At 41.0% G+C, this 23,566-nt stretch overlaps 1 protein-coding gene and 1 long non-coding RNA gene across 5 annotated transcripts in view; one reads left to right on the top strand and one right to left on the bottom strand.

Annotated features, from left to right (window-relative positions):
* evla (Enah/Vasp-like a) overlaps positions 1–23,566 on the top strand; it is a 60,129-nt gene that overhangs the window by 25,545 nt on the left and 11,018 nt on the right. For 3 of the 4 annotated variants that reach the window (XM_072689676.1, XM_072689677.1, XM_072689674.1), the window contains exons 2-5: positions 6,622–6,790; positions 8,392–8,572; positions 20,958–21,015; positions 23,417–23,478. In XM_072689676.1, coding sequence (XP_072545777.1) covers positions 6,622–6,790; positions 8,392–8,572; positions 20,958–21,015; positions 23,417–23,478 — 470 coding nt within the window. Of the gene's footprint in view, positions 1–1,652; positions 1,748–6,621; positions 6,791–8,391; positions 8,573–20,957; positions 21,016–23,416; positions 23,479–23,566 lie in introns of those variants that run through there. The other variant, XM_072689675.1, reaches the window with a different exon arrangement.
* On the bottom strand, positions 15,586–16,934 carry LOC140564824 (uncharacterized). Its single transcript, XR_011980546.1, has 3 exons — positions 16,784–16,934; positions 16,634–16,672; positions 15,586–15,674 (listed from the first exon to the last, which is right to left on the bottom strand). It is a non-coding gene; the product is annotated as an uncharacterized lncRNA (long non-coding RNA).

Below are 23,566 nucleotides of genomic sequence, written 5' to 3'. Positions count from 1 at the left end.
GATAGTGTTGCTGTCCTCTTGTGGTGTTCTCACAGTGCAGTGTGCTGTTAGCAAGCAAAAGAGATTGTAGGCTAGTGTTTAGCCTTGCCCTAAGGTTTCCCCAGGTTTGGCTTTCCTGAGTCTTACTAGTAAATAAATAAGCCGGTACCTTCCCTCTGTCATATGTGGTGGATTCCTGTTTGGTAGTCAGATCATGTAGCCCAGTTTAGCAGATAGCAGGTAGCAGATAATATGAAGAAGAGATGGTAAATCTGCCATTGCCCAATGGGTTAGCTTTTAGCCTAGTATGGATTTCCATTTGCTTCCCCAACTTTCGCTTTGTCATGTTGCAAGATTGAGCTCATCTTCTGCAGACACTGGCCAAGGAAAAGCTGCTGTTAGAAGGACTGGTTCACATGTCAACCTATATTCCATAACTAGCAGAGTCTGGTGGTGATGTGCTGCTCTCCAGTATCAACAACGTCATATTCTTCTGAAGGCACTTGCACATACCATGTACCAAACTTACCATTATTCAACCATGCCAAGGAATATACACTTGGACATTCCAGGGCCCCTTTTAGATGGCAATCCCTTCCATTTTCTATAATCCACCAAAAAATATATATAAATAGCTCTGGATTGCCCCACAAACTTCATCCATGAAATTATGGATATCTAATCTTCAAAACAGTTTGAATGGAATATCTTACTCTACTGAACCTAAGAACACAAGGTAGTGAACAATTGGGAAAAGGGAGAAATTATATGGCTTGTAAATGATGACATTACCGTCCCCCAAGTCTCTGTTTATATGAATGGCAATAAAAACAATTTGGGCTCATTGTGGTTTAGCAGATGTTCGTGAGTTCGAATCCCGGCTCATGCTGTTTCACAATCAACAGCCGGAACCAGTGTTGCCAAGTCCTCAGTAAGTAACTCCTCATCACTCATATTTGTTATGCTGGCTAGAAGTGTCTGTTGGCTGGTGTATCAGAGCCGGGAGTCCTTCGAGCGCGTACATTGGCTGCTTAGTGATGCTGCATTGGTGCCAGTTTGAAAAAAAGCAGTGGCTGACTTGTATTGGAGGAGGCATGTGCCTGTCCTTACCATCCTAGTATTGAGAGCATTGCAAGTGATATAGACAGTGAAGGAAAATTGGGTAATAAAAATAAAATGCTCAAACTTCCCACATCGAGGCCTGCTAACTGTCGAATCTGCACGCAAGGTGGTATTGCCTAGAATTACATTTCCCTTATGGTGTTCACGTAGAGTTCCTTCTGTCTGGAAACCACGAATCTCCACGAAAACAGGTTTCTCGGAAGAGCACCTCCTGTCTCAGAAGCACTTTTAGATTCTTCTGAAATGTACTCTAAACATATGTGCTCTTCAGTGTGGTTTGCAAACCCACAGGTTAGATCTGATTGGTTGTATATTTGATCAGACTGGTGAGATTTACCTGTAAAAAACAACACTCAAACTCACATATTTGCCCGAAAAACATCATTTATACACCACGTTCTCTAGTGATGTATGTGGCTTTATTGCATTCATTTTTAAAGTGCCAGCCTAACACTTTCACATACTTAACATATTTCCTGTAGACTCCTGTGGGCTTCCTGTTTCTATGTTGGTGGAGTGTTTTTTCTATTGTAGTCCAGCTTCTATTCAACCGCTGGACTGCCAGGGAGTATTGTCTGTGTAGGCCCCCGCGGCGCTGAGGTTTAGAGCTTGCTCATGTTTTTTTGGATACAATGTCACTTAAAGGGTAAGTCTGTCATGTTTATTTCGTGAGTGTCCTTCTGAATTTCCCAACAGTGATGCAGTGTATCAGATTTGTTGCACTCCTGGAAATGGAATGATGCTGGGCGTGATACAGTCTGAATGCTGAAATGACGAGGTTGAGCTCGGGTGGCCCTGTTGGAGACGGGTGTGGTAGTGGGTTTGTGGCGGGAAAAGGCAGGGTGGATGTTTTGCCCTGCTTAACTTAGAACATCATAGCAGCAGCTGTACATCGTGAGAAGTGCTTTCGCTGTTGTCATCTTTCATCTCTTCTTGGACATCTGGATGATAATAATATCCGGACTTCACACACCTTAGAAGTGGGTGCAAGCTGTTGAAAGGACTGAAAACATGAAATTGTAGCTGCCCAAGTGCGAATACAGCTTATGTACGATGAATGTAGCATATTATTACAGTTGTGTCTCTTTTTAACAAGATTGTATTCAAGCGGACCATTTCTACTGGCTGCTTTGCTTTGGAATATTCTCAGAAGGGCAGCTGGTGTTTGCCAGTGGTTTGAAAATGTAAAGTTAAAAGATGATGATATAACAGCAGAGATATGTTTTTATAGAGCCTGAGCGATATATATGATTGGTCAGTTATATTGTCCATTGGATTTGGGGTATCAGTATTGGGGATAGGGATGCACAGATACTGCTTTTTCAGTTCCGATACCATAAACATAAACTTTTCTTATTGGTCGATTAACACATAGATATATACATACTAAATTGCTATTTATTTGTCACAAAAATAAACAATGGATTCAAACTTGTTAAAATATATTAAAATACATAAAATGTATTGGCCAAAACTGAAAATAAGTAGCATCACTTTGTCAAACACACAAACAATATATAATAGTAATAAATAATAATAGTAATAATATCGGGACTGATATCTGATCCTAATATCAGATCAGTGCATCTCTAATTAGGGATATGAACTGACTTTTCAGGGTCTTGTTTGTGTTTAAAGGCCTGGAGTAAAGACTTCCTCACACAGCCTTCACTTTCTATTGTCAGAAACCACCAGCCGATTCAGTTTGTTTTGGGAAAAGAAAAACATCACTGCTATTATAGGGTGGTCGCCTGTTTTTTGAAAGGTTGTAAAAATCTTGCAGACCATGACAGAAAACAGAGAAATAGGGACTTGATATGAACTGATTTGTACAAGGATGTAGCATGGTGGAGCAATATTCATATATTTACTCCTTAACAGCCCTGTTATTTAGAACTGATCCTCTGACATTTATAAGAAAATGAGGGTTGGGCTATGCTTATCACTAATTAGAGAGAGTTCAGACTCACCAGTTTAGCCTGTATAGTCTATTACCATGATATAACAGGGTATAACATATTTTCTTTGTCACTTTGAATCCAATTCAATGATTAAAATATTCAGTCAGGACTAATTGCTATGTGAAATGTATTGCATGTTCTTATTTGTTTAAATGTGACGCTGAAAAAAGGTGTTTCTATTAAATAAGAAGGGTGGGTTAGTTATACCTATCCCTGGATGGACAAAATCAGCTTGTGGATTCTTCTGCCATGTACTGATATAATTAAATTGCCTGTATCGGTTATTTGTTTTGCTTTAGGCTCAGTGTACAGCAATGGCAGTAGCATGGAAATAACTCAATATCAGTGGATCTTGTTTAACGGTTTAAGCTGTATTTAAATGGGAGAGCTGCAGTCAAGGACCCTGCTTCAGTACTGGTTTAAATAAGACCTCGCTAAATTTGGAAGTGTGACATAATTTTAAAATGGTCCACATTCCTGGATTGTATTGTAAAAAATAATGCTTCACTGTTTACTCAGAAATTGTCCTCAGCTAGTTTGCTTCGGCTAGAATCCAAAAGATACCTCTAAGCTTAGACGCTACTAAATACAAAAGTCAGTATGGATACCTAGATACACGTTCGGATACGTTCGGACACCCAGGGGAAGTTCGTTCCACCACTTCAGTGCCAGGACAGAAAAAAAGCCTGGACGCTTGTCTTCCATGGATCTTAAAGGATGGCGGGTCAAGTCAAGCTGTACTTGAAGCTCGAAGGGCTCTTGGAACAGATCGGCTTTTAGTACAGAGGTGTGAAAGGAAGCTAACAAAGTATGCAGAGACTACAGTCTGTAATTACAGAACTACCCAGTGCTCCTATATGTTAAGTGGAGCTGATATAATGGGCTTCATGAGTTCATTCCAGACAGGGGATGTTTGTAATATGCTAAAATGTCTTTGTAGTTGTACAAACAGAGTGCAAGCAGCAGTTTCAGACTGGAACTACTGATCAACATATTCAAAATACTACCAGTAAGCGTGATAGTGTGTTAAAATATTATGGATAATTGAGAACTACACAGTCATACTGCACACAATATTATACGTATATTAACGCCCCCAGTTTGTAAAATACTCTGCCCACTTTATCAGCTCCTCTCATCATATGGAAGCAGTTCTATAATTACAGACTGTAGTTCATCTCTGCATACTTTGTTTGTCTCCTTTCACCCTGTTCTGCAACACTCAGGACCCCATAGGACCACCACAGAGCAGCTATTATTTGGGTGGTGGGTCATTCTCCGCACTGCAGTGACACTGACATGATGGTGGTGTGTCAGTGTCAGAGTGGAGTGTTTAGAGCTATTTAGAAATGACTGAACATTTCCAGTCAAATGGACTAGGTTACTCCTAGGTTGTAAGAGTGTGGAATGCAAGCCTGGTATGCATTTTTAAAAGGCAATTTATATATATAATAATATGATATCATCCAATATTATTGGTTTTCCTAGAAATCAGTTCATATCAAACCCTTATTTTTGAGTTTTCCGTCATGATCTGCGTGATTTACAGCCCTTCAAAACCAGATCTCCACCCTATAATGGCAGTGATGGGTTTTTGTCCCCAAAACAAACTGAATCAGCTGTTGGATTTTAACAATAGAAAGTGAAGGCTGTGTGAGGAAGCCCTCACTCCAGGCCTTTAAAAACAAACAGGATCCTCACCATTAACCCTCAAGTCTAGTCACGTGAAGTTTGTTGACATAGTGCTTTTAAGAACAGGCATCGTCACAGGGCCCAGGTCTCTAGACGACAGGGGCAATAAAAAAACACCAGTCAAAGCCTAGATCGTTCATTATTTGCTTCTGTAGTTCTTTAGCAATCATGTGAAGGACTGTAAGTGAGAAGGTCTCTGCGTTTCAGGCTTCGGACAGCTCTTGCAACACAGCCGGGCCTCACGCTGAAGTGAAAGTTCACTCAGGAGGCTAAGTTTAGTTTGTGTGCTAAAGGCTTTCCTGCTCTCTTTCTGCTAATTGAGCACCCTGTCAACATATGGACAAAACATGACTATTTAAAGAAGTCTACAGACTCATGGCTCTAATTAGTACGTAACTGTGGCCTCTTATCAGACTATCAACACAGCTGCAGTGCTGCTCAGCTCCCTGGCTGCTGCTTCGCATCGTACAGTATAATTAGCATAGATCACTGACACGCCTCTCGCTCAGTGTCTTTCAGTGCTGTAATTACATTACCATTACATTACCATTACATTACCACAGCAGGGGCGGGGGGCTCCTTCTGAAGGCTTTGCTGGACAGTTAGGAACTGTGTGCTTGTATGTTTTGCAGTGTGTGACGGCTCCTCCCTCTGGCTCACTGAATAAGACTGGACCAACTTGGAGGGAGGGCGCGCATATGTGTGTGTAGGTGTGTGTGTATGTTGTGGATCAGTGTTACTGAAACGTCACAGAACAAACATGCAAATAATTCAGATATGACAAAATAAACCATGTATTTGCATATTTAGTAGAAAGCACCTTTCTCGCAAATCCTGTCTACATTACCTTTAACTGTTAGCTATATACCTTCTCACTATTATCTGTAGTCGTTGTGAAGAAATTGCTTTGAATCGGCGGAGAAAAAAATGTATGTTGGTCTTTTCTATGGAGAGCTTTTTTTCTGCAGTTTACCTCTGCTGGATTGAAGTTGGCAGGACAAAATTTGCCCCATCTGACCTCAGATTGGACAAAGAACCACTACGAGATCCTTAATCCTTTCTCTCTCTCTCTCGTTAGTTCTTTCATTTTCTTAAGTTATCCTATCCTTTTCTTTCTGGGTTACCATTTTTTTATAATGTACATCTTCTTTTTTTCTGTCCCATATAAAGCTTTTCATTCATTCATTAGTGTTTTAGTCTTTTCTTTTTTATCACTTGATTCTTTCTTTCTTTCTTTCTTTCTTTCTTTCTTTCTTTCCATATGTCTTTATGTTATGTTTCATTTATTAATTAATTTATTTATTTCATTATATACATAATCTTTCTTTCTTTAATTACTTGAATGTTTTATCAGTTCAATGATTAATTGTTTTTCTTTCTTGATGTTCTTAGTCTTTATTTTTTTCTTTTGTTTTTTTTTCCTTATTTGTATGTCTTTCTTTTTTATTTCTTTTAGTCATTCATTAATTCATCCATTCATCCATTTATTTATCCACCCATCCATCCGACCAACCATCCATTAATTTATCCATCCTTCCATTTATCCATTCATCCATCCATCCATCCATCCATCCATCCATCCATCCATTCTTTCCCTTTTATTTCTTTTCTGTGTTTGTTTCATTTGTTAAGAAGAAAAAAGAAAACAAGATTTTTGGATTCATTCTTTTTTCATTGATTCATTTATTGAGTCTTCAGTTTGTCCATTTATTCGAAGATCCTCAAAAATCATTTTAAATGAATAAATACCATGTTTCTGTCCATCCGTGGGCTTTTTTTTGGTTCTAGGTCGCCACATTGACCACGTCATGACCCTCTGGACTGCCCAGCATAATTAACCTTTCACCTTTGCCCTTTCTCCCTACAGTGAACAGAGTATCTGCCAGGCTCGAGCCTCGGTGATGATCTACGATGACACCAGCAAGAAGTGGGTGCCCATCAAACCGGGCCAGCAGGGCTTCAGCCGCATCAACATCTACCACAACACAGCCAACAACACCTTCCGTGTGGTGGGAGTCAAACTGCAGGACCAGCAGGTGAGACCACCGACATACTTCACACCAGAGCACGACCCAACAGGAAAAGGAACCGTGATAACGCCTTCCCCCACAGAGTACTAGAGTCTATATCTCCAGTCTTTACTTCCTGCATTCAGAGAATTCAGGCTGAGTCAGAATGATCGTTCAGAGCTGCAGGTGAACAACAGCTGGCCTGGTTGCACTTCCCAAATGCAGCTGTTTGATTTTTCATTTCCTCAGATGATGCTGCGATATTTGATGTAGTTGTATACCCAATACCATCACTACCTGTATACACTGTACTGCCGTTCAATGTCTGAGGCATTGTTGAAATTATCAATCATGCGATCAGATGTGCAGCACAGAGGTGTAGCACAACGAAAAAACAGAAAAATTGACGGCTGATGGTTAATTTATGTTTCAACATTAAAATTACACAATTTTTTTTAACACTATTATTGCTGGAACCAGGACAAGCAAAATACAGTAATCAAAATTAATACAAAATCAATATGTGCTGGAACTGTCTCTTTACCTTCTCTCAAAACTCTTCCGTACAGTAAGGTGAACCTTTCTGTGTAGAAAAGTGTATTACAGTATAGTCTGAATGTGAGAGTCAATTACACATGAATAAAACAGGATTCACCAGCACAGTTCTTGCCAAAGCAAGTGAAGGACAAAATTGTGTTGATGTAAAATACATGTTATGGAGAAAAGTATTGGGACACCTGCTCATTTATTGCTTTTTGTAAAAATCAAGGGTATTAAGAGAGTTTATCATGCGTTTATTGGGCTAACTGTTTGTACTGTCCACAGAGGGCTATCTGCTAGATTTTTGATTAGTGCTGTGAGGAGTAAGTTGCATTTTTTGCATCCATCCCCTGACTTCTTAAATAGCCTTTTCTCTAAATTCTGTGGAGTGTTTGCTTGTCTTCATGGTTTATTTGTAGGAATTTAACCAGTGACTGGACCCTCCAGACAGGAGTCTTTATACTACAGTCATTTGAGACACTTTAATTGCACTCAGATTATCAGCATTTCATTAATTGTGATTAATTGTGAGAATACTTGCACCAATTGTCTGGACCTCTTGAATTAGGTCAGTAAGTGGGTGAATATTTATGGTGATACCTTATGCAGGAATCTGTTAGTATAAAAGCAATAAAAAGGGAAAACATGCAAGGGGTAAACACTTTTTATAGGCACTGTACTTTATTGACACCATTGGGCAGCTGCTAAAATCAAGTTAATAAACATATATAAGTAATTTTTTATTAGAATACACTAGGTTTTCATTTAGTTTTCATTTAGAGGAATAGTCTCTTATGGCAAATCACATTTCCTTAAACGTTCCAGATACCAGCATCCAAATACTGACGTCACAAAGTGGATGTTTGTAACGCTCTATTATGGACAGTCAGGGAGAAAAGAAGTCCAACCATGCCAATCGAGTATAAACTTAGGCTACAGTCAAAAAGTGATCTACATACTATTGCATTTATATGACAAGTTGACAGCATTTATGGTTTGACCTTTCCCATTTCTTCAGTATAAAAACTGAAGCTCAGTTCCACACTTCAGTCCAACTGTGTATCCTCATGTCACCTCTTTTTGCACAGGTTGTGATAAACTACTCCATAGTGAAGGGTCTGAAATATAACCAGGCCACACCGACCTTCCACCAGTGGCGCGATGCCAGGCAAGTGTATGGACTTAACTTCGCAAGCAAAGAGGAGGCCAGCACCTTCTCCACTGCCATGCTTTTCGCCCTCAACGTCCTCAGCTCACAAGACGGTGCTGGTAGGTGCTAAGTTTCCTCACACCACACTTCAGATAAATCAGTCGTACAGACTCGTAAAATAGTCATCAGTGATCATCAGTTCAGCTCAGGAGTTTTACTGTATACTTGCTGTAATTATTTCTTGGGTTGAATCTCTCTGTACTTGTACCTGAGTAAAAGTACCTAAAATAAACTAAAGAACTAAAGAAGTTTTTCATATCTGTAGTCACACAGGTCTCAGTATTAGAAAAAAAAATGTTGTACAAGATCTGTAGTTACTTAGAATACTTTGACTTTTGCTATAAAAGTAATTTTACAAGCAAGTAGCTTTGTACTTTACATCAAGTAAAAATACTTTACAGTAATAAACATTTAATAAAATAATAAAAAAAAATAATACCAAAATCACATCTACATTTACTCAAACATGGAAAGTGTTATACTTTGTCCAGCCTTGTTTATGCTGTGGTCCTTTAAGAGCCAAGTTTATTGGCTCTTTGTTGACCAATACCCAACTTTGATTGGTTAGCCTGGAGGGTGTGGCACCCAAACCTGAATGGGTGGGACAATGTTTGCATAAAATTTGCCACTTGATGAAATTAGCGTGGGGTTTTCATTGGTCTTTACTGTGCATAAAACAGTAGCCCAGCTTTTTTCTACTTGTGTATACTTGTGTAGCTAACTGCTGATTTCCTACAGCGCTACTTTCAGTGGGTTTCCCCATATTGACAAAAACACAAAACTGGAGTCAGTTGGAGTAATTAGAGCCATCTGGTAGTTGTTGAATTCAGTTAGTAAACACTTAAACACAAGTGAAGGGTTGTATTCTTTCCATATTTCCAGCTGTTGGCAGAATTCTGCCTCTGCCCATTGGGTTCTACTATAACTATGTTTTAAAGACATCAGTACTATATAGAATAGAATATCTAGAATATTCCCTCAAGACAAATCACATATCCTGATCATGGTGCATCTGCAGTGTATTAGAATGCTTATCTTCCCTACACGAGGATCCCACCTCTGCTTCTGTTTCTGAGTTAAGAGAAGTGCACAGCTACAGCAGACCTTTATTTCAGAAGCTGCCATACAGACTTGCATACTTTGAGCTTGCAGGTGGAGGCTTCTGCCTGAAGTCTGACTCTTACTTAAGAACAGCATGCAGGCTTCTCTGGTTTCAGCTTGCTGCTACTTATAAGCTTATGGGGGGGTCTGGTCACAACTCAGTTTTCCCCAACCTCTCCTCATTGGTGGCTAGTGTGGCTAAAATATCCATGGAGCCGACCAGTCTCAGAGCGCCAATCTTACGCGCTCTTGTGCTTTTTTTGGAGGGAGCTGGAGATGAGGGTGTTGGAAGTCTCAGCTCAGCGCAGCATGCAAAGAAACGAAGAGTTGATGTTTGCCTGGCTGCACTCACCTGGGTCCTGACCGTTATCACCTAACCCTTAGTTCCAGGGTTAGCAGACCTAACCCTGCCTGAACAATAAAAGATCCATTAGAAGCTTCCGACAAGGAGCGCTAGCCGCGGTGCTATGCTTGGACCGCAGTTCTCCCCTGGGCCAGTCCGACGGGTCAGCTCAGCGGTTATAAAACTCAGCAGTAAGTATTATGAGACAGGGTGGGGTGGGGTAGGGTGTTGCTTTCTAAATGAGAGCGAAAGAGAGAGGTTCAGCTGTGTGGTGTTAACAATGTGATGAAATGGCGGTGAGGTGCTATTGTGCCCTCAGTTGCGTGATGACGTTCTGGAAGCTGCTGAATGGATTCTGGCTCCGGGCCTGCTCGAGACTCGTGATGAGGGTGTTTGTCAGGGCTATTTCTGAACAGCTAGCAACACAGCGATGTCCCCTTCCACCTTGATTTGAGACATTCACGTGATGTAAACATGATGGTGGAAGTGATAGATAAGGCCTGCGGATTCTGCATGTTACCAATTTTCTGTGTAATGCGGAATTCCTTCCATTCATCCATTGTTATGAATAGACTGCTGGGTCGAAGCACCTCCAATAGAGCAGGTCTTGTGGGGTGTTCTTGGCATGCAGTGGTCAGGTACCTACCAAAAGTGAGGGAGACAGTAAACCGCTCACAGGGTCATGGGTTCCCAAGGCTCATTGCAGATGGTTATAATGTTATGATCTGTGCTGATCTGTGTAATGCAGTCATAAATGAAGCAGATGCCTAACAATGGTTCTTGTGGTTGATGGAGAAAAGCCATGTTGCAGCCTCAAGATATACAGACCATATTCATAGACTAGGTTCTGGGTCACTACTTTTTAATACACATGCATTGCCCACCACAGGCAGAAGGAACAGAGACTCTCAATCAGTTCTGCAGAGATTTATGAGCACACCCCATCCCCCGGGGATACATCAACTCCTTGCCTTTACCATGGCCCAGATGATTCATTGTGTGTGCCTGGGTCTTAAACCTGCGGTTACAGCTTGCTGGCCATTACCACTCTTTACCCTGTAGCAGCTTATCCCTGTGTTTAAAATACTCTGGCTTGCCTCTGCATCCTCCGACCATGCCAAGTCACATATCTGGCTTTTGTGAGGCATTCAGGGGCTCTTCTACTGTGCCTTGATATTCTCTGTGACACATTAATCTGTGCAAATATGCTTGGCAGAAATATGTTAGTCTGTTAATTTGGTATTTAGGAATGAAATCCGCAACATTACTCAGTTAGGCCTTGTTTATCCATACACTCACTATTTGTCAAATGAGAATAATGCCATGGGAATTAGTCAGCAGAGCTGAGAGTAATACATGGGAAATAGCTCAGTTCTGCTGGAAGGAATGCTAAACAGAATGCAGACTAGTTTGTATATTGGCTGTGTTGTATCCCTGTAAACTGTGTTATATAAATGCCCACATTATTTCTGAAATGCTTCAACAAATATTAACCCTAATAAAACCTAAGCATAAAAGTGTCCATCCAGGCTTATCTTCATTTATTCCCCCCCCAATTTTAGATCTAACCCACTCGATAGCACTCTCCCCATCACATATAATGCTGCCGACACTGGAAGGGTGAGGACTGACACATGCGTCCTTTGACACATGTGCAACCAGACACCACCTCTTTTTCGAACCGCCGCCGATGCAACGTCACCGGGCAGCCAGTGTGCTTGGAGGAACGTGCCGGGTACCCAGCTCTGAAGCAACGCCAGCACACTGAAGTAGTGTGGGGAGAGAGAGAGAGCCGTCTAACCACCCAGAGAGTGCGAGGCCAATTGCATCGAGAGAGCAAGGCCGCAGTTCGAAAAGAGGTGGCCGTGGATGTCATGACTTTACATGTGATGGGGGAGAGTACTAACGAGTGGATTGGGTAATTGGCTAAAATTGGTTCTATAAATACTTTAATACCTTAATTAAACTTATGTTACTAAATTAATAAATGCATTATAATTGGACTGAGGTAAAGACACTTTGGAATTTAGTTGGATGCAAGCATGTTTGGAAGGCTGCTGCTCATACTACTGCTAAATAATAATAACAACAACAATAATACTAATAAAAACAAATGTTATTTATAATAATTGTTATTATTAGCAGTGTTATTCATCATAATTACTATAAAAGCGCACTTTATGTATTTATACATTTTATTTTATTAATTTTTTAGACTTCAGATTAGCAGATTTGCACATTTTTAGGTAGTGATGTTCCACCATTAGGAAAATATTACTGAGCTAAGTTGCCCGTGCGCTCTCTGCTCTTAAAGGGAATGAGTGGAGTTGATTAGATTGGCTTTCGCACACCTAACAAACACCGTCTGATAATGCATTCACTCACCAACTCCAACTCATCCACAGTGGCGCTGCTCTGGGCCAGGTTAATGTTTCAGAGTGCCAGGATTTGGGACAGTCACTAATGCTTACTGCTTTCCATCACCACTGACAAAGAGTGAGCTGTATTTGTTTTGCATGACAGATGCTCTCTCACTTCTTTCGCTCTCGCGTTCCAGTGCCTCCTCCACCCTTCTGAGGATTTTGCAAGAACCAAAGCTTCTACAGTTGCAAGTTTCCAGTTTGTTGGCGTGATTTTATGTCATTTTCAGAAGTATTTCAAGAATTCGGAAAAACAAACGCAGGGAAGTGAAACTACTGATTTGCCACTGACTGAGGTGAAGGAGTGGGAGTAGTCTATTTTGTACATCTGCGGATCCCTGTTCCTCTTTCGGTTGTATTCAGAGTGCCAGAGGACAGGCAAGAGAGCTGCAGGTTGTGCTTTTCAGCCAGATCATCTCTTTCTCTCTCTCTGTCTCTTTCTCTCTCTCTCCAGTGCTTTACACTCACAGACAGACTCGCTGAGTGATTATGAAATCCGAATCTGAATCCAGGTCACAGTCGTCCTGCCCTGTTTGTGACAGATACATATAAAGATGATCTATGGGCTTCTTCTTCCCAGTGTGCCCAACGGAAATAACACCAAGAGGTTTTCTAATCTTACCATGGCCGCTGAAGTTTGGTGGGTGGTATTTTGACGTGTAATAATAACTCTTCTCACTGAAGAACCCCCCCCCCCCCCCATGACCCTCCTCAGAATAGCATTTTTCCAGTAACCAAAGGAACATGTAAAAATCTCCCATTTTCCATTTGTAGAAATCAGGAGGAATGGAATTAGAATGCTCTGGAGCAGCCGTACATGACTCTGAGGTCACCATGCCCAATACCAAGCATCAGCCGCATCGTGGACCAGTGGAACTGTGTTCTCTGTAGTCCATCATCAGTACCTGACCTTATTTATGCAGGTTTTACTGCACAGTAGAACAGGGCACCACCACTCCAGAGCTGCAGACCTCAAATTGACCTTCACTGATCTTCACTGCCATTTCTGAATTATGTCAGAAACTGAGGAAACATCCGCCTGAAAACACTTTGCTATCTTCTTATAGCCTTCTCCTGCTTTGTGAGCATCACTGATTTTAATATTCAGAGTATTGGGCAGCTGCTTAGAGGAAACCATATCTGCTGTTGAGACTGTTGAGACAAGATTGGATGATTCAGAGAATTCATTGGATTTTTCATGACCTATCCTTCCCTAATGAAGATTCTCAAAACTCAAAACCAAAAAATACACTAATTTTGCTTAAAATGTTAAAGAAAAATCTCTAACTTCATACCTCTTGGATATCAGTTCATCTTCCACTCACTTAACTATTCAAAGCCACTGACATTTTAACCAGGCCTGCCCAAACCTTTGCATGCAATTCTATGCTCTTTGTCAGAATGCAATCAGATACTCACAGCAATATTCCTAGACATCTAGAGGGAAGCCTTCCCAGACGAGTAGAGTGGTTACAGTTTCTAATAATACATGTCATGAGCCGGTGTCTACACACTTTTGGCCACATACTGTTAATGGACTCTAAATGCAGCTGATGTCTCTTATCGTGCCACTGTAGTAAGTTATGGTGTTGTTAGTTTGACTCTGCGACCAGATGATGTGAGATCATCTGCTGAATTCAGGAGCTCAGGTGGACAGATGCCTGCCAAGCCACACACACAGCTCACACACTGCCTCAACCCCCACACAAAACACACATCTACACACGTCATCAAGTAATGAGTATTTTTCAGCTGTGAAATATGTGTCTGAATTCTGTAGGCCGCTGACTGCGTCACGTTGGCCGTGACAGCAAAATATTGATGATGTTTTTAGTTAGTGTTGCTAATTTTAGAGAGGAACACTCTTTCGGCTATATTTGCAGCTCTGTAAGGTATTTTGTCTGCACTCTCGCTCATTAACTTGACAGTTACACGAAGAACTCAGTGATGCGGCCAAACTGCCAGAAGGTATTTTTTCACCTCATGAAAGTCGTGCTTGGCTTTTTTCCCCTCTCAGACCGTGAAGTCCTGGTGAACTGGAACAGGTGAAGATAGACATAAGGTCTAATAGCGAGCAGATCCAGCAAAAATAGCTACTGCTAGTGCTTTACAGTGTCTCTGGAATGTATTAGAGCTGCTATATTTACCAAATATTGTTCATTTATAGTTTTTTTTTTTTACAGTATTGGCGTTTGCAGTCCACACGAAAATCTATTCTGCATTAAAGTGGCCACAACTATCAGGATTTTGTCCGTTGTAGTCTGGTTCTGAAGGTTTGGGGTCATAATTGCTGTTAGTGTGAATAGTTGAGTAAGCAGAAGATGAACTGATCTCCATATTTTAAGCAAGACTAATGTATTAGTTTAGCTTTTAAAAAGAGATTTGTTATCAGATAACCTTTACTAAGCTCTCTTTTGGCCTTAATTAGCTTTTAGGGCTATGGCTTGTGCACAGTCCTTATTAAAAACATTTCACTGGTAGAAGGAGGAATGGATTTTATTAAATATCTGCAAACTCTGAAAGCAAACATCACATAGTCTGTAAAAAAAAAAATCACACAGGGTTGTGGGTTCGATACCCGGGCTCGGCAAGCTGCCACTGTTGGGTCCTTGAGCAGGGCCCCTCACCCTTTCTGCTCCCCAGGTGCTGGAGTTGTCTGCCCACCGCTTTCTTCACCTAGTTCACTAGTGTATGTGTGTGTGTGTGTGTGTTCACTACCACAGGTGGGTAGAATTTTGCTGTAAATACTACAGTGACAAATATGTTCACCTTTACCTTAAGCATACCTTAAAATCCACAATAGACTATCTCAAGAGGCACAAGCTGAAGGTGTGGCCTTTGTCCTCAATATTAGAAAAGCTTACATTGCAGTATTATGTTGTTCTGCAATATTTATTGCAATATTAAAAATACAGGAATTTTCCACAGATTTCTCCAGAAGACAAGAAAATAAAGTCCCCGAACACCATCCACTGGCCTTGCACTGACACAGCAAGCCACATGGGGGCACAAGGGAGTTGTGACATCTGTAATACTTGGTTATGTCATCTTGCCTTAATTACAGTTGTGCCAGTCCTGTCAGGTAACGATTACACCATCTTCAGATACTTCCTGCCCACTTTAGTCCACTCTTCCACTGACTTTGTGCTTCATGTCCAGAGAGTAAACAGCATTGGCACTTCCACACTCTGCGATGACAGCTCTAGGATGCAAGGTTTAGAGGTGCGATGAAACACTGGGACACTTTGACTGACCAGCAAAATCCCCAGACCTCAATCTGGAACAGCCGGTTAAAACCTGAAATAGGCACATGCAAACGTTTGAAATGTGCAGCCAGTTTAAGGAGGAGTGAGCTAAAATGGACAGGAGCTCTCAGGAAACTGGTGTGATTCTTACTTGACAGGATTGATGCTGTCACTGAGGCCTGGGAATGTGGAATCAAGCATTAGCGATGAATTGATCCATGCTACTGTTTTACTTCCTGTCCTGGGTGTTTATACCCATGGTATTTTTTTAACAGTTGCCTCCCCACATTCACTGTATTCTGCCGCACCCACCTTTAAGAAAGCAGTGGTTCTTTGTTTGTCTTTTAACATTCTGGTTTTGTTGAAGGCTGTTAGGAAACAGTATGTGTTTCTCAATTCGCATTAGCTTACATACTTACCTGAGCTCTGCTGATGTTGTACATTTTTATAAATTACTATATTCTGGTGCCCCAAATGGGCTTTCTACTGTTTTTCTGTGTACGACAAAGAAAGCATTTTTGAGATATATAACTTTAGTTAGGGTAAAAAATTCTCAACAAGCCCTTTTTACAGCTGTTATTTTTCATCAGAATGACACACACTGATTTTCCCTTTATGATGAAAAAAAAGCTCTGCTTATACTGACTGATTTACAACACCAAGCCGGTCCACAGATGCATAGCCTAGCCTAGTCTGTATATTTATATACTATATAGTGTTGCTGTCCTCTCTGGGCGTGTTCCAGTTGGCCTTGCGTTAGCTTGTAGCTTTATCAACCACTCCAGAGGCATCCTTGCATCGGATAACCACAGCATTGCTTTCTCTGTTGGGCCTTGTGTTAGCTTATAGCCTTTCTAGCCTTGCTTCCGTATTCTCCCCAAGTAGCTGTTACGTATAGTTGAGGCTGTCATTGGTGGGCTGAGTCTATGTGCATTTTGAAGGCTTAAATAAAATGAGTCAAAACTGTTATGAAATAGTTTGGGGGTTTTAGAATCGGCCGGTTTTACTTACATGGGTTGTGCTTTTGAAGGGGGATGATTTCCGCTTGTTCTAAAACACACACACACACACACATGCCTTCAAGCCAGTCTGCTGATCTGGAAGCTTTAATTTCTGTATTGATTTAGTAGACAGGAGAGGGAAAGGCAGTGGGTCACTAACCTTGACATTTCGTTCCGCAGGCACTGGAATCAGATCCCTTTTTTTTCTAAATCCTTTTTGCAGCATTTCTAATATCAGACAGGGCACAGTGCTCAAGGAGGGGCTTGTTGTGTTTTATTTACGGCAGCTTGCAGCGCTGTAGCCCCTTGTTTCGCAGTGGTTTCCTGTTTAAATGCCTGTGGTTTAGATCATACTGTGTTCATTACAGTATAGCGTGGCTGCTGCAGGGCTTTGGCTGGACTGCCTCGATGTGTCAAGTATGTTAAAGAGACAGATCATGCACACAAATGCAGTAGTGCTTGATGTATGTGTTATTCCGAAACTATGAGCAGTACTATTGTGTTTGTCCCCCTTTTGCTGCAGTAAGAGCATCCTCTTGGCTTTTTCCACTAGATTTTGGAACCTGGCTTCAGGGATTTAGTTCTGTTCAGTCACAGTCAGGCCTTTATATTGCTCTCCTAAACATCAGGGTGCATCAGATGGTTATTTGAGCGATGCCATAGTAAAATCCTTAAGGAAAATTGGTTCCTTAAGGAACCAGTGAGTTAGTGTGAGGAACCTTTAAATCGGTAGAGAATCTTTACATCAAATGAAGGATCTTCACACTCACACATCTCTATTAAGACATGGTTCTTAAAAAAAACAAAAGTGATTATTTTATGGCATTTCTAATAGAACCACTGTAGACCTGGTTTACAGTTCGTGTTACATACTGAAAGGTGTTCAGTGGGGTTGAAGACAGGACTGTCTTAACGAGTCAAGTTCTTCTGCATCAAATCTGCCTATTTCTTGATGAACCTTGCTTTTTTCACCACTCCAGCCGACACCTCGCATTGCTTATGGTGCTCTTATGGTGGCTGGAGTGGTCGTAATGAAAAGACAATCCATGACACATCTGACAAACAGCTGCTGTTTCTTCCAGGGGCTGTTTCTTTGGAACTTAGTGGAGAGTGTTTCAGTTGATAACAGCAGATTTATTATGAACCTCACACTTCAGCTTTTAGTGGAATCGTCCCGTGAGCTTATGCGGCCTACTGCTTTGTGGCGGAGCTGCTGTTGCTCCTAGATATTTCCAGCTCAGAATAACAGCACTTGACCGGGAGATCTAAGATCTGATCTGACCTGGACCTGACCTGTTTGCAATGGAAATCCTGTGACTGTATTCTTGATCTTATGCTCTTGTTACTGTTAGTTGAATGTTTTTCAGCAATTAGTTGCAGTGTCCACATACCTTTGTTAGTTTTTCTGTTAGTTTGTTGGAAAAGGGCACATTGCTGCTGTTAGTGTAGTCAGTTGCATAGCGTCAGATGGTTCAAAGTTTTGCTAAGATAGTCAACAAGCAATTGACGCCTATTCCCCACCAGTTAACATTATGAAAACTGCATGGTTACATCATCACATGTTGAGTTGAGCAAAGAACATCAGCACTGCAAAGTGCCGTAAAAACAGTAGTAGAAACCATACAGAAGCTTTAGCATGTAAACATTAGCTACATTAGATTTGTAGCTCCAGTGTAAAGCCTAAAGGCCTGTTCACACCAAGTATTAATTTTTTCAGATGAAAAAAAAGGATGCGAACTTTCACACCAGGTCAGACACGCTTTTTGCTTTCTGTGCTCTGTAAACAGGGTTAGAAACATCAGTAGCTCTCAAATTTCCACTCTTTCTTTTTCTCAGATCCCTGTCCGCTTTTGCTCTCTTAAATGTCCCTCCTCCACATGAGTGTTCATTAGCGAGGGAAGCTCTAGTTTGCAGTTTTTTATAGACCTGGACTGACGGATGCATCTAGATAAGCCTGTTACTACTAAAACGGCTGCATAAACATCTGTAAAGTACAGACTGTCATTCCCCAGCCTCAGACATAGATTTTCTTTAACCTCTTACTTTCTTTAACGCATATTTATAGGTAGCGTGTTGCTGCTTGTCTTATAAACTTGCGTGGAAGAACATGGCTCTGATTGTTCAGCCTGATTTTAACATATCCCACTATGCAGAAAACATATGCATACAATGCAGAAAAATGTGTGTAGCATTGCAGTCCATCAGTTAATATACAGTACGTGTTCGTTTTCAAAACTCGGTGTGAGCAGGAAACACCAAAACTATCTTGACTGTACATTTCAGGTAAAGAGGAAACCTGTACAAAAACTTTAGCTGATAGTTATTTCTTCTGTATCTGACATACAATCTCACCCACTGTGCAGCCAAACACACACACCAGCTTCACTAACCATAAATACCTATTTTACTATCATGCCCCAGCCTCATAGATATCTACCCAGAGACAGCAACAGCACTCTCCACCTTAATGTGAGGCCATGGCACATGCCCGGCGCCTAGACGTCACTGAGACCTCGCTCGTGGAACCTGATAGGCATGTTCACAGTTCAAAGTATTACTTACTCAGTCCATCTATCCAGTAACAGTAGGTTGGGATATGGGATGGGAAGTAATTATGGTAGAGCACTAGGAGGAGTCTGCCAGCCATCATTTATGGCATACTTAATGGTTGTGAGAGACTTTAGTCTGTTCATCATAAAGGGCATTTCTTTAGTGGGATACTGAAATATTTATTGAAGAGCCATGATGGAGACATTATTATAGAGTATGATTAACATGGACCAATCACGTTATTTGGAAGACTGTACTGGGCTGGGTCTTCCTCTGCTCTCTACGCAGCTTTTATTCTTCATGGCATGGATTCCATATGATGTTAAAAACATTCCTTGGAGATTCTGGTCCATTTTGACTTACTGCAGATTTTTCAGGAGCACTTTTATGCCCCGAATCTCCCATTCTACCACATCCCAAAAGTGTTCTGGTGGATTCAGATCCAGTGAATGGGAAGGTTGCTGAAAAAACACTGATCATTGATCTTGTAGATGTGGCAGCAGATTTCTGCTCGTCCCTTAATCTGCCCTGCTTGCTGTTCAAGGCCATGGCGCCAGCACTTCGCAGCTCCTCGGATGGTAGCAGGGACGTGACTAGGTCCAGGCTGTTGGGCTTTAGCACTGAATGTCTTTGGAATAGCCTTGCGTCTCAGCTTAGTGGTTAGAGAGCTGGGTTATCGATTACAGGGTTGTGGGTTTGGTAGTCGGGTCCACTAAAGCTGCCACTGCGCTCTGACTCCAGCTTTCCGAGCTGAGATTTGCAGAGAGAAGAATTTCATTGTACTGTATTTAGGTATATATATGACAATAATGGTACATTATTAAAGTCTTTGAGGGGGATAGAAACATGTATATGTAGTGTTTCCCTATAAAGATGCCTAAATAGTGTTCAATAGCTTTCACATATGGACGGCTGCTGCAGAAAATGAAACTAATAACTAACTAACTATTTAAAACACGTTTTTGATTCAAGCTGAACTGAAGTTTAACTCAAAGCCGCCATGTCACCTCCTTCCCTTCGTATTTCGAGTTTTTTAGCAGGTGAATCTGAAGGTAAGGCTTCAGTGACAGTGTGCAAACATGGATGAGAATAGAGTAGCTATGTGCAAATTTACTATGAAGAATCCAGCTAACAGGTATACCTAGCTGTGACAAACACCATTGATCAGCTGTGTTTTTAACACCCTAATCTCCAGCATTGTTTTACAGCAGGGAGCAGCAGCCAAAACATACAGTGTGTACTAGTACTAAAAACGGGAGTACATTTATTATATGCTACAATATCAGGGTTACCCAGACATTTTTGTCTCTATTCCTTTAATGCTGACTGCATATATTCATCATCACAAAATCACTTATTGTATTCCCACTGTTATACTGTTTACATATACAGTACTAAGGTTTTTGGCACCTGTGAATGTATTGAAATTTAAAAGCTCATTATTTGGGTATTTGGGTGGTAAGTGCTAATTTACTCACACTGATATTACAATAAATACATATAAAAGTAATAATACATAACAATGTGTTCCTTTAATTGTATACCTTCTAAGGGTAGCCTAGTGTAAATTATAGGAACCATCAACATCAGCACTTGGTTTGGTAAATCTGTATGTATGATTTTAAATCAGGTGAGCTGGTGGGGCTGGAGGCCTGTTCATTTTTTACTGGAGATTTCAGGAGATATTCAGGAGAATGACATAATGCAATTTGTTTAGACAAAAAGGTTAAAGTGCCTAAACGTTCTGACAAAATTGATCTAGAACCTCTCATCTTCTCCTCCAGGTCCTGCTGGTCATCGACAGAATGGACCAGTGACAGATGACACAGATGCCCAGAGGAGGTGAGCAGAAACACTCCCACCATTTATCAAGAATCTTCAGTTTCAGCTCAGATGTGGACTGAACGCATTACAGCATTAAAGAGTAGCCCTAGAAAGTGTAGCCCTACAGCACAGTGTGTTAAGCTGGGTTCATCACTGAAGCTTAGGCCACCACCCTCCTTATAGATCTCCTTTTAATTACATCAGATTAGCATGGAGCCTGCAGACACCTCCAGCTGATTGCGAAATGTCTGAGCTTGGATCAGACTTCTTTTGCTTTGTGTAAAAAGAAAAACACTGTCATTCAGAAGCTCCAACAACACTGATTATTTGGGGCTTCTCATTTAGAGGTCATATGTTTTAAAGCCTTTACTGCAGTGGTGACAAGACCAGTAACATGACTGGTCAAGGTTTCTCTATGGTGTGAACCAGAGAAGAATGAGAAGCATAGGAGTCATAGCTTCTCAGCAACTCTTAGGGAGTTATTTCCTGCTTTTGTTACCCTTGACTTGCTCACTAGAGGGTCTGGACCTGGATTTCAGTAAAGCTGCTTTGTGACGGTATCTGTTGTACAAATCAGTGGAATTGAAGTGAATTGAATCCTGTACACCAGACACTGTGATGATTCCATTCATCTCCTGTAAGTGAATGCACTTATCATCATTTGTTGGCCTGTGATGAGCCTCAGGAACGCAGGCCTCCTCCCACGGCTTTTCAGGACTGGGCCTGCATAATCACCATTTGCCCTCTAGTGGTTAAAAAACGTACAGCACCAGAACAGAGCCACTGAGGCTTGAAACTTAAACTCAGCTAAACATTTTGCAGTCTACTGAGCACAACTGTAGCACACACACACACACATGAACACATGCCCACACCCACCCACATTTTCACACGCACAAATCTGTGAACTCTGTTACTGATTATTGCCTGGAGGAACACTTCTTACAGAGACGGCAATATTAGTCAAATGTTTCTCAACCTATTTTCACTGTTTATTTGGGAACCCTTACACATACAATACATGGTCACATGACACAGTTTATGTGGGATCACCAGTCAGATAACAGGCTAGACAACATACAAGCAATGTAGGAATAAATTGTCTAATATGTAGAAATGTAGATATGTAGTCTAATACATATTCATTTAACATGTTACAGGGACTGGACAAGCTGTGTGTGTTTGTGTCTGCATTTGCACATCTGTGCACCTTAAAGTAGCTAAATGCATTCATTTGACATATGGTGTATGTTATCAGACCCAATTATGCTGTTACACATTCTGCGACCACAGTCCAATCTTCAGCCAGGTCAAATTGTCCTGTAGCATCACATATCATGTGCAAGCCATACGTCACTTTGTGCCAGTCCAAGTCCAGTCTTAAGTCCCATCTTTAGTCAAATTATTATTAGCAATTAAGCCAAGCCTGCTGTGTTATTTGTACTCAACCATCTGAATAGCCCTCTTGCTTGTCAGTCTTGCTTGGTTTTAGTGCTGTAAAATGCTGAATTTGTGTGGACAAGAGGCCAGAGATTTTAAGACTTGTATAGGGATGTAAGAAAATATTGATATATGGAAGTATCGCAATATTTTGTTTTGCAATAATGTATCGATTCACATCACAGTATTGCATTTCAATTACTAGTAATTTAACATGTAAAGATTGGTGGCAGTGGTTTATTTTGTGTTGTGTGGAAACCCCGACCCCTGGATAGCAGTGTTGTACTCATTGTTCTTTTTTACTCAGATTCGATTTAAAAAAATCTCAATATATGGCAATATATTAAATCGTAACCCCTGTATTGTGATAGGTATCGTATTGCCAGGTTCTTGCTTATACATACCCCTGATACTCTATAATATTCATATTAATATTCTATATAATATAATATATATATACATCCCTTGTTGCACCACAGCTTGTCTAGTCCCTGTAGAGATTTACTACCAATAGAATAGGACTCTCTGGAGCACATAAACATGAACCTATTGGTGCTCCATCCATTTTTTGGGATGAGTTGGGGCGTTGTGGATTGGGTGGTTCTGTGATTATCCAACATCCTGACCTCACTAATGCTCTTGTTGCTGAATACAAGCAAATCCTCACAGCAATGCCCCAAAATGTAGTAAAAAGCCTTCACTGGACAGACTTAATCACAGGCAGAAATAAGTACCTCGTAAACCAGCTCCTCTCACCTCATACTCAGTTGAAATTAATAGCTGCCTTGAGCAACCTTTCTGGCACTGTGTCATATCAGGACTTTCCCGAAGAGAATTCCATAGATTTCAGAGTACAGTGTCTGTCTAACAGAGATGTCATTACGGACATTATTTGGATTAGAAGCACATGAAACAACAAGTAAATGGTCTCTGTGGGTTCAACTCTCCTTTAACGTTCCTTATTGTTTACTGTCTGTAGGCAGATGATGGAGCAGCATCAGATGCAGTTGGAAAGGGAGCGACGGACATCAGGTTCAGCAGGTAAAGATTCTGTAAACACACACACAAACACACACACACACACACACACAGTCACATAGCCATTTTCCAACAGCAAGAACACCCCATT

The sequence above is a fragment of the Salminus brasiliensis genome, chromosome 10, assembly GCF_030463535.1.
Source record: "Salminus brasiliensis chromosome 10, fSalBra1.hap2, whole genome shotgun sequence".
In the NCBI taxonomy this organism is placed as follows: domain Eukaryota; kingdom Metazoa; phylum Chordata; class Actinopteri; order Characiformes; family Bryconidae; genus Salminus; species Salminus brasiliensis.
Note: the sequence above shows the minus strand (reverse complement) of the source record. Positions and strands in the feature narration are given on the sequence as shown.